The sequence below is a fragment of the Stegostoma tigrinum genome, chromosome 26, assembly GCF_030684315.1.
Source record: "Stegostoma tigrinum isolate sSteTig4 chromosome 26, sSteTig4.hap1, whole genome shotgun sequence".
Classification (NCBI taxonomy): domain Eukaryota; kingdom Metazoa; phylum Chordata; class Chondrichthyes; order Orectolobiformes; family Stegostomatidae; genus Stegostoma; species Stegostoma tigrinum.
The window spans coordinates 49,079,919-49,092,403 of record NC_081379.1 but is presented as its reverse complement, the minus strand read 5'-3'; the positions used below and the strand labels follow the sequence as shown (position 1 = coordinate 49,092,403).

The 12,485-nt window shown below is 41.0% G+C and overlaps 1 protein-coding gene across 6 annotated transcripts in view; it reads left to right on the top strand.

The window, feature by feature from the left end:
- The window catches only part of upb1 (ureidopropionase, beta), a 128,941-nt gene that overhangs the window by 22,624 nt on the left and 93,832 nt on the right, over positions 1-12,485 (top strand). For all 6 annotated transcript variants that reach the window (XM_048555840.2, XM_048555837.2, XM_048555841.2 and 3 more), the window contains exon 3: positions 10,040-10,127. In XM_048555840.2, the coding sequence (XP_048411797.1) occupies positions 10,040-10,127 (88 nt within the window). The remainder of the gene's footprint in view (positions 1-10,039; positions 10,128-12,485) is intronic.

Genomic DNA, 12,485 nt, shown 5'->3' with positions numbered 1-12,485 from the left:
GCACCAAATGGCTGATATCAATATCTGCTGATGCTGTTTAGGTTTAAAAAAAATGCCCAGTTGCATTCCAAAGACCTAGGCACCTCAGCTATAACTTGCTTTCTGTGTAGTTCATTTAGAGAATATTTATAATATGGAGGAACACTTTGAGAAGCAAATAGAAGACCTGTTTAAGCAGCTACTGTTTGCTGGGTTGGTAGGAAATCTTGCCAAGAATGATTTTGCAAAAGTGAAGATAAGTTTCTCAAATGTATCCTAGGGCAAGGGCAGTACTGCCAAGAACAAGGTTCTGAAAGAATTCCCTGTTCCTAAAAATACACAGGAAACACAAGTTTCCTAGGAATGTATGGGTATTATTGGAAAGGTTTGCTGAGTTTCAGTGCACTTTAACATATCTGTTATGAAAACAGGTACAGCTGGTATGTTCAGCATAATGCCAAGCTTTTGAGAAGCTGAAGGCAATCCTAATAAATGAACCGTTTTTGACCGTCACTGACTTGATGAAATATTTTAAATTCAGTTGATGCTCGTGACTTGGGGTAGGTGCAGACATATCACAAGTGATGAATTAAGAATAGAAAGGCTATTAAGAACAAAGACAATTACAGCAGAGGAACAGGCCCTTGAGCCCTCCAAGCCTGCGCCGAATGTGATCCTCTGTCTAAACCTGTCATCTATTTTCTAAGAGTCTGTATCCCTTTGCTCCCTCCCCATTCATGTATCTGTCCAGATACATCTTAAAAGACACTATCGTGTCTGCGTCTACCACCTCCGCTGGCAATGTGTTCCAGGCACCCACCACCCTCTGCGTAAAGAGCTTTCCACGCATACCTCCCTTAAACTTTTCTCCTCTCACTTTGAACTCATGACCCCTAGTATTTGAGTCCCCACTCTGGGAAAAAGCTTCTTGCTATCCACCTTATCTATATCCCTCATGATTTTGTAGACCTCAATCATGTCCCCCTCAATCTCCAACTTTCTAATGTAAATAATCCTAATCTACTCAACCTCTCTTCATAGCTAGTGCCCTCCATACCAGACAACGTCTTGGTGAACCTCCTCTGCACCCTCTCCAAACCATCCACATCCTTTTGGTAATGTGGCGACCAGAACTGTATGCAGTACTCTAAATGTGGCCAAATCAAAGTCTTAAACATCTGTAACATGACCTGCCAACTTTTGTACTCAATACCCCGCCCGATGAAGGAAAGCATGCCGTATGCCTCCTTGACCACTCTATTGACCTGCATTGCCACCTTCGGGGAACAATGGATCTGAACACCCATATCTCACTGCACATCAATTTTCCCTAGGACTTTTCCATTTACTGTATAGTTTGCTCTTGAATTAGATCTTCCAAAATGCATCACCTCGCATTTGCCCGGATTAAACTCTGCCTGCCATTTATCTGCCCAACTCTCCAATCTATCTATATTCCGCTGTAATCTCTGACAGTCTCCTTCACTATTTGCTACTCCAGATACTTATAAAACTAATATCAGACTAAATACTCCACGGTGGAAAAGGAGATAGAATCCCTACAGTGTGGATACAGGCCGTTTGGCCCACCAAGTCCATACTGACCCTTGGAGCATCCGACCCAGACCCATCCCCCTATAACCCACGCACCCCTGAACGCTACGGGCAATTTAGCAAGGCCAGTTCACCTAGCCTGCACATCTTCGGACTATGGGAGGAAACCAGAGCACCCGGAGGAAACCCACACAGACACTGGGAGAATATGCAAACTCCGCACAGACAGTTACCTATTGGCCGGAATCAAACCCGGGTCCCTGGTGCTGTGAGGCTCCAGTGCTAACCGCTGAGCCACTGTGCCACCCCTGAATTAGGATTAGCCTTGGCTCTTCAACATTTTGAAGGGGCAGTTGATGGCCTTTTATAATTTTTATTGACCTTTTCTTGCTTGACTGTTAATCCAAGAGACTCAGGTAATGTTTTGGGGACCTAGGTTCAAATCCTGTCAATAAGAAAAAAATCTGGAAGAGCCTAATGACGAATATGAAACCATTGCAGAAACGAACTAAAATAAAATAAATTAAATAAAAATGAAATAAAAAGTCTTGAAAGCAAAATTATTCCAATAAGATTATTGATTCAACAATTCAGTGTAAAATTTCCAGAAAGAATAGTGTAACAGCAGATGTATTAGCAAGAACATGATAGTATGGAAATAGTTTAAGGATTCAGGAAGCAAATCGCAAGAAGTTGTTTAAATCCTTTACAACGGATGGTTGATGGTGTTAAGTTTAGCCAGGATTGAAGCACCTTTAAAACAGTGTTTCATTTCTTTTAAAGATGGGGGCATGTTTTTCTTTCTCTTGGGCTAATTCTGCTCTTAAATCTTATGGTTTTGTGAGCTATAAGCTGAAATGGAAGCTAAACTACAGTATGCCCAGGGATAGTTATTTGGCAACTTGAAAATCAAGATCTGCATATTGTTGAGCTGTGCAATACAATGCTGCTTTTTGGAAAAAATAAGAGGGCAAATGTGAAATTGAGGAGCAACAAGAATCTTTCAAGTTGAAAGTCTGCCTGGCAACAGCTCTGGTTGAATTGCAGTGGATCTAAAAAGTATGAAGAGCAGCGGAGCAAAATAAAATCCAGATCCTGCAGCCAGAAAGCATCTGTCTCTCCATCTTTCTCTTCCCTCCATTTGGAAAAAGACAGAAAAGCCAAGAAAGCTGAAAATAAAGAATTCATCGAAGAAAAAACCTAAATCTACCTGATCAACCATTGAATCAAAGAATCATCACTCTACAGGCTAGATGCCAAATCAAAACTTTCCACCTCATGGTTTGGAGATTTCATCTTCAAAATTTTGTTTAAACACATGAAGCAGTAGTAGGTCATTTGGCCTTTTGGGCCTGGACCACCCTTCAACATGATCATGCCCAATCCTCTGTCTCAGTTCTGTATTCTTGCTTTCTTCCCACATCTCTTGATGTTTTAAAACCTAAAAAAATTGTCTGTATTTTCTTTGAATTCAGTGGCTTGGCCTTTTGAATCTTCAGTGATAAGGAATTTTTTTTGCATTTGTGGGATAAGGGTATCGCTAGCTAGTCCAATATTTACTGCCCAGAGGGCAGGTAAGAATTAACTATATTGCTGCGAGTGTGGAGTCATGGCAGGCTTGACCGGCTAAGTTTCCATCCCTAAAGGACATGAGTGAACAGATGGGGTTTCACTACAATCAGCAATAGATTGATGGTCATCATTAGACTTATTGAATTCAGATTCCACCATTTGCCACTGCAGGATTTGAACCCCGGTCCTCAGAACATTACTTGTCTCTGGATTAACAGCCTAGCAATAATACTACTAGGCTGTTGCCTCTCCATATTCCACAGATTCCTACCCTCTGGACCAATACGTGTTTCATCATTTTAGTACTAAGTTGCCTACTCTGTATCCTGAGACAGTGCTCCAGTTTTAGACTTCGCAACCAAGGAAAAGACACTGCAAACGTCTAGTCTGTGCAACCCTGTCAGAATTATATATGTTTCAGTCATACTCCCTATTATCCTTGTAAACTCTTGTGAATATAGGCCCAGTGAAACAATCTGTCCCTGTGGGACAGCCCTTCCATCCCCAATATTGGCCTAGTGAGCCTCCATTGCACACCCTGTGTGGCAAATATATCCTTACTTAGGTAGGGAGATGAAAACTGAATGTAGTATTCCAAGGTATAGACTTACAAAAGTCCTGTGTAACTGCAGCAAGTTATCCCTGTTTCTGAACACAATCATCTTGTAATGAAGGCCAACACTCCAGTTGCCTTCCTAATTGCTTGCTGCACCTATTTTCATTGACTGGTGCACAAGGACACCCCGATCTCTTTGTATTTCCACATTTCCCAATATATTACTGTTCTGTTTTTTACAGTGAAGTATAACTTCACATTTACCCTGCCTACATTTGTTTTTCACCTGTGCTGTATGAGTTAAACCATTTGTCTTTGCCTTAATTGTGATCTTGTGTGAGTTTGGGTGTCTTGAAGTTTAAGTCGCATAAAGTACAAATCTTTTCACTACCCCTGTTAAAATTAAATGTTTTTGCTATTATTGAAGTAAGTCTGTATAACGTGATATTGTCCTGAGTAGCAGGCTGTCAGTCAAATTGGTCATTTTGGTGGTCTCCAATTATACATTTTCTGATGGCTTTCGGAACAGTAGGGCATGATTATCTATGCAATCTCCCTTTACACAAGACCGAGATGAAAATATTTGCTGGAAAATTTGCCAATGTTGTTGGGCAGCATTTAAATTAGATTGGCACCTAGTTTAGGTGGGAACCTGAGAGGGTGCTCAAATTGAAGGGAAGCAAAATTAATAACTGCAAGTAGAAAAGTAGTGAGCAAAATTGAAGACAGATAAGGGCTACTCTATCTGAATGCATGCAACATTTGCAATATGGTACATATTTTGCCAGAACAAATAAAAGTACCAAACAACATTAAGAAAGGGCAGAAATAGGCCATTCAGCACTTTTGTGCTTCCACCAGTCAATGAGCTGGTTTATTTCAATACCATTTCCTTCCACTCCCCTATTTCCCTTGATGCTTTTTAAACATCTCTCTTGAATATACTGAACATGAGCCCCTCAGAAGTCTAAGGCCAAGTTTCAAGGATATAATGGATGATGTAAAATGTATGTAGGGGTAAATGGATGTGATTTAATTACTATTACAGAAGCATGATTATAATGTGACCAAGACTGAGAACTGAAAATTCAAGTATATTTATCATTTACGGAGGATAAGATAAAAAGGAAACGGATGTGGGGTAGCATTTTTAATAAGGGATGAGATCCGTACAGAAAAAGTATCTTGGATTGATTTTACAACTTGATCTTTTAATGTAGGTGGAGCTAAGAGTCAGCAAGGGAAAGCAAAACATTGGTTGAAGTTGTTTACCGTAATGGTAATGCAGGGCATGATATAAATCAGGAAATTCATAGTGTATATAACATTTGTGATATAGTAATAATGTTCAACTTCCAGTTGCATATTGGTAAACCTAACTGCCGAATGTTGACAGATGAGACCTTGGAGTGTGTACGAGATGGGTTATGGAGCAGTGCATTGAAGAGTCACCTTGGAATTGGGCTGTTTTTGATATTTTAAAAAATTTGTGCAGGGAATGTGATCATTGCTGGCTGGGTCAGTATACGTGGATGCAATATATAATAATATGCCTGATTTTGTACACAGTACTTCAAAATGTGAAGCATAAGACTTCATATACATTGCTAAGACTATATCAGTATATCTTGCTCTTTGCTGGTGGTGCCAGTGTTCAACTGAGGTGAACCAGATCAGAAATCAGATGACACCTGACAAAGGGGCAACGCTGCAATAGCTTGTGATTTCAAATCAATCTGTTGGACTATAACCTGGTGTAGTCTGATTTCTGACCTTCTTTCACATAACTCTCCAGGTCTGTGTATATTCTTTAGTACAGGGCCATTGCCTCTCCCTATGTTTGTTTGCAAAGACAATAACATTTGGATCGTCAAGATCTGATTAGGGATGGTCAGCATGGATTTGTGCGCGGGAGGTCATGTTTGACAAATCTTTTAGAATTTTTAGCAGAGGTAACAAGAGGATGAATGAGGGAGGGCAGTGGATGTTTTCTGTATGGACTTTAGTGTGGCCTTTGACAAGATCCCGCATGGCAGTCTAGTCATGAAAATTAGGTCACGTGGGATCCAGGGAGAGCTATCTAGTTGGATTCAAAATTTGTTTGATGGTAGGAAGCAGAGGGTGATGGTTGAAGATTGGTTCTTGGACAGGAGGCCTTTGACTAGTGATGTGCCACAGGGCTCGGTGCTGGGACCTTTGTTATTTGTTATTTTATATAAATGATCTGGATGTGAATGTACAAGGCATCATTAGTAAGTTAGCAGATGATTCAAAATTAGGAAGTATCGATATTAAAGATTGTTATCGAATATTACAGATGAGGAAGCAGGCTGAGGAATGGCAAATGCAATTCAAAACAGATAAGTGTGAAGTGTTGCATTTTGGAAAGTCAAACCATGGTAGGACTTTGCAGTAGATAGTAAGGTCCTGAGGAGTGTTGTAGAACAGAGGGTCCTAGGAATACAAGTATATACTTGTTGAAAGCAGTGTCACAGGTGGATAGGGTGGTGAAGAAGGCATTTAGCATGCTAGCCGTCATCAGTCAAGGCATTGAGTATATGAGTTGGGACGTTATGTTACAGTTGTAGAAATCATTGGTTGGGCTGCACTTGGAGTGTTGTGTACAGTTTTGGTCACCCTGTTACAGGAATGACATAGTTAAACTGGAAAGCATGCAATGAAGATTTACGAGGATGTTGGCAGGACTAGTAGGCCTGAGTTACAGGGAGAAGTTGGCCAGGATAGGACTTTATTCCTCAGAATGTAGAAGAATGAGGGGTAACCTTATTGAGGTGTGTAAAATCATGAGGGGCATAGACAGGATGAATACATATAGTCTTTTTCCCAGGGATGAGGAATGGAAAACTAGAGAGTCCAGGTTTTAGGTAAGAGGGGATAGGTTTGGGAAGGACCTGAGGGGCAACTTCTTCAAGCAGAGAGCGGTGCGTATATGGAATGGGCTTCCAGAGAAAGTGGTTGAGGCAGATACAATAGCAACATTTAAAATACATTTGGATAGGTACATTGGATGAGAAGGGTTTAAAAGGATATGGACTGAATGTGGGCAATTGGAGTGAGCACCATGGTCAGCATGGACCAGTTTCGGCCGAAGGGCCTGTTTCCATGCTGTATTATTCTCTGACTCTATGACTGAAATCAAAGAAGGATCATATGTTCAACATATGTCAGCCCTGACTCAGTGATAGGCATCCTCACCTCAAAGAGAGAAGGTTCATGGCCAATTTCGTGGGGGGCTTGAACACAGCCTAGGCTAAAACTGCAGTGCAGTGCTCTCTGTCAGAGATATTACAGTAATAGAATCATCGAGTAATACAGCATGGAAACAGGCCCTTCAACCAAACTGGCCCATGCTGACCACGGTGCCCACTCAGTTAGTTCACAGCTAGTTACAATTCAGTTCATGTACAGTAACTACAGAGACACCAAAAAGACTAACTTCCTAGGTATGTTGGAATCAACACTACGGAACAACAGACTCACCGAAGAAGTACCACAGACCATCAGACAGTCAATGGTCCCAACACTGAGCAAAAAAGGAAAATGGAACACATTCAAGGCAGAAGATAGGGAAGCCCTGGAAACACTCAAGAAAGACAGCAATGTATTGTAATCTTATCAGCGGACAAAGAACACATGACAGTAATCCTCAATAGAGTCCAAGACACCAAGAATGCTAATGCACTACTAGCAGATACCGACACCTACTAACAGATGGCAATAGACCCAAGACCATAGTTATGGAACCGGATTACAATGACCCTGAAGAAATTGCACAACTCAGGAGACATTAGCAAGACAGACTCGCAAGAAATGAAGCCAAGGGATCCAACCCACCCCAATTCCAAGGACTCTCCAAGGTACATAAGCTGTGGCTCCCCTCAGACCGATCGTCTCACTACCAGGCACAGCAACATATAGACTTGCCAAAGAACTACAACAGAAATTGAAATACTTAGTGGACAACATTACCCACTCCATCCACTCATCCCAAGAATTCCTGAACATCATCAGGATAAAGAGGATGAGATGATATCCTTTGATGTAACAGTGTTATTTATATTCATAAACATCAACCAAGCCAAAGAAACAATTGCCACACTGCTAATTGAATCAAATAGGCAGGCAACCCAGGACATTAATAACGTCAGGAAGGACACCACCACGTAGCTGTTAAATCTGTGCCTTTTTACCCACTTAACTTTCAATGACAGTTGTACAAATAAATCAACAGAACAGCATGGGATCCCCAATATCAGGACCAATTGCACAAGCAGTAATGCAAAGGTTAGAATGGATAGTGCTCCCCAGTGTACAACATAAACTTTGGGGGTCTGATATGTAGATGACTCCTTTGTGACTGCTAAACGCACTAAAGGAGAGGAAACCCACCAACACGCAAACAACATCCTTACTGGGATAAACTTGATGAGAGAAGAAGAGAACGACAACCAACTACCCTTCCTGGATGTAATGGTAGAATGCAAAATCAATGGGGGAGCGTATGTAGAAAGACCACACTTAAGGACCAGATACTCAATTACGTTAGCAACCACTCCAGCGCCGCAAATGCAGCTGCATCAGGACACTGTTTAAACAAGACGCAACATATTGCAGCAACCAAAACTATGCAAAACAGAACAAGAACTCTGATGTGGAGTCTCCAAAAGGAATTGATACGTGAAAAGCACAATTCACCATTACCTCTGAGACGGACCATAACAAGAAGACATGATACGGCCAAAATCACTAGCCACCCTACCGTACATCAAGGACTTTGCAGAGATGACCACAAGACTACTCAGACCCCTAGGTATCAAAGTAGCCCACAAATCAATGACCACCTTGCCACCCTTACTGATGACTGTAAAGGGTCCCAAACCCAAAACCAGCAAAACCAGTGTAATATACAAAATACCATGCAAAGACTGTGAGAAACATTACTTAGGCCAAACCAGAAGTAAACTGACAATATGGTCACACAAACACCAACTAGTCACCAAGAGACACGACCAATTCTCACTCGTCTCACAACACATGCATAACAAGGGACACGAATTTGACGAGGACAACATATCCATAATTGCACAAGTCAAACAGAGACCCACCAGGGAATTCCTGGAGACCTGGTATTCCAACTGGAACTCCATTGACAAACACATTGAATTAGACCCTGTGGACAAATCACTGAGAAACAGTACGGGAAATAATGTCAACCACCCCAGCAAACTGAGAAATGTAAATAACAAATGGGACAGAACGTCGACGCTTCACCAGAGGTACATGACGATGTTACCTAGCAGGGTGACAAAATGTTTTCAACCAAACACACCAGCTCGGTGAGCATGTCTACCTGAGCTATAAATCTTATCAAAAACTTTACATGATCTGATTGTCCCAATTCCTGTCTATCCTTGATGACATTTCACCTCCTTACTTACCAGGGGTCTATCTACCTGTGACCAAAACATTTTCCAAGCTCTAATTCTATCGCGTCTTGGGAAGCAGAGTTCTAAAGACTTTTGAATGGGAAAAAAAAGCTAAACTCATCTCAAATGGGTAAGGCATGACTTTTTAACAGTGACTCCCTCAGTTCTAGACTTTCCCACAGTGAGAAATATCCACTTCCACCGTGTCAAGATTCCTCAATCAGGTTGCCGCTTACTCTTTTGAACTCCAGCAGATAGAAGCTTAGTCTGACCAACCTTTCCTCATAAGACAATTTGCCCATTCTAGGTGTTTGTCTAGCAAATCTTCTCTGAATTGCTTCTAATGCATTTACACACGAGGAAGTCAATACTATATTGTATTGTACTCCCTACTCTTGCATTCAATTCTCCTCACAATAAAACGTAGCATTTCATTAGCTTTCCTGATTACATGCTGTACCTGCATACTCACGACATGCATTTCAAGTACTGGGATATCAGATGCCTGTACATCTCAGAGCTTTGCAATCTCTTATTGTTTAGATAACATGCTTACTTTTGATTCTTCCTGCCAAAAAAGAGACAGTCTTAGTTTGAGCACTGTGTATTAGGGAAGGGGGTGAAATTGTATTTTTTGACAAATAGAAGTAATGATACCTGTATATGAGACTATGGCAAGTCAGCTTGGAGCCAGTCTTCGAAAATGCAATATTGAATGGGAAGATTAATCACAGGGGATCGATAGTTGTTTTTCATTCATAGAGTTCCCATTCAATGAGAACAGGGACAGGAGGAACATGTTGATGGGACCTTACAGTCACTTTGCCTGAACTGACGGCAACTTTTGTAAACTACAAATTGTTGTAGGATTTTAATGGGCTGATATTCTGATCTGCAGGAAATAATTGGCCTGTTTCTTTTTAACCCTCAGGTTGCAGCAATTCAGAAACGAATCGCAGATATTGTCGAAGTGGCTGCCATGTGTGGAGTGAATATTGTCTGCCTCCAGGAAGCCTGGAGTAAGTGATCCCCCTTCATAGAATAAGGGACCTGCGTAAAAAGGCAAGCCAATATCCAGCCAAAACACAGGGAATCTCTAATACAGATGAACATGTCAACCAGAAACAGCAGTAGGCCATTTGGCCCCTGGAACCTCCTCTGTCATTCAATAAGATCGTGACTGATCTGTCTACATTACAAATTCCACATTCTCATCTACCCCTAATTAACCTTGATTGCCTTTGTCAAACAAGAATCTACCCAGCTCTGGTTATTCAATGACCCTAACTCCACTGCCATTGAAGAACAAAGAACAGTACAGCACAGGAACAGGCCCTTCAGCCCACCATCCTGCGCAGATACATTTTGCCCTTCCACAATAAAACTGTTAAAGGCAAAGTTGAACTAAATAGAACAATCCTCGGAGAGAGAAAAAAAACCTCACATCTGCCCTAAAACAATGACCCCTAATTTAAAATCTGTGCCTCCTTAGTACTGTATTCACCCACATGGAGAAATAACCTTCCCGTGCCCACTTTGTCAAGACTGTTATGAATCTTGTACTGTTCAATCCAGTCAGCACTCTTCTAAACTTCAGTGAAAACAAGCTCAAACTGTTCAACCTTTCCCCATAAGACAACTCTCATTCCAGGTATTATTCTAGTAAACCTGCTCTGAACTGCCTCTAATGTATTTATTTCCGTCCTTAAAAAGGGAGACCAAAACTGTACACAGTTTTTGAGATGGGGCCTCACTCAAACTGAAACAGAACATCCTTACTTTTATATTCAAATCTTCTTGTAAAGGTAACATCTCATTAGCCTTCTTAAAAATGTGCTATGTATGACAGTATGTCAGTAAATTAACAGGAAACTAAGGGGAGTCCTTGAGTTATTTTATTTGAAATGAATATATACTAGCTATTTGTGATGCATGTACACAAACACTAGATTCCTCAGCACCTTGAATTTCCCCAATTGTTTTCTATTTGAATACTCCATTTTTTCAGTCTTCCTTCCAAAGTGAGCAACTTCACATTTTCCCACATTATATGTGATTGGCCAGATTTTTGCCCACTAATTCAATCGATATTTTCTTCTGCAACTTCCTTAATTATTTTTCATAACATGATTTCCCACTTAGCTTGTTGCTATCTGTGCATTTAGTTTCCGTGCCTTCACTCCCTGATCTAAGCCACTGATGTAAATTGTAAAAGGTTCAAACCTTAGCAAAATCCCCTGGAAGACTCCACTCATGGAACAAATTAGTGTGCAGCAGTTACATAGAATTGCAAGGTCAGTGAATGCTAGTGACACTGTCATCCCATGAATGTATTTTTAAATATGCAGAAGTCACAGAGGATTCAGTAGTAATCAGGATAGACAGCAGCCGATGTGAGTTCTGTGTGGATTGTCACTGCCCTTGTGCCTGGCTCAAGGACAACAGAAGAAGGTGTACAGCATTGTAGGTGGGGAGTGGAGAAGGCATAAATCAGCCTATTGACATAGCTTGAAGAGGTTAAAGGTTCTGTAGTCAGTTTTCATAACTTGGGAGGAAGCTCAAAAGATGGGACTTCCCAGTTCCATATGTTACTTAGTATAGGAATTGTAGGGAGACATCATGTTAATATGTGGATAGAATGAGACTTTTGGATAGAGGGTTTTGGAATCAGTTTTGAAACAGGAGAGATCTGTTAAATTTGGTGAGTTGCATCTAAACAGAACTGAAGCAAAGTGTCCTTGTAAAATGTTGACTGGTGCCTTGGGGATTAGTTGAAGTAAGTGGGGAGGGTAAGGTTAGCACATCTATGAAACATTAGAGGGTCAGTGTATGTGAACTTGGAGCGCGGGGGAATAGCATCCGTGTAAAGAATACTTCACAAAAAGGAGGGATACTGTATACAATTCCAGTTGCCCTTCTATTAGAAGGATGTTGTTAAACTTGAGAGGGTGCAGAAATGATTTACATTTTTCTAGGGTGGGGCAGTCCAAAACTAGAGAGCATATGTTTAAGGTGAGAGGGCAAAGATTTAAAAAAGTACTTGAGAGTTTTTTTTTACGCAGAGGGTGCAAGTGTATGGAATGAGCTGCCAGAGGAAATGGTGGAGGCGGATACATTTAAAAGGCATTTGGATGCGTATATGAATGGGAAGGATTTAGAGTTAAATGGACCTAGTGCAGGCAAATGGGAGTAGGTCAGATTGGGATGTCTGGGTTGGACCAAAGGGTCTGGTACTATGCTATTTCTCTGGCTACAAGTTCTGGGATGATAAGGTGAGGGTGTTAGCAGAATTAATCAAGTAAATTTATGCAGCACTGAGAAAATGATGTAATTGAGGATCTAAGGAAGAATTTACTTGGTTAGAATTAAGGAATGAT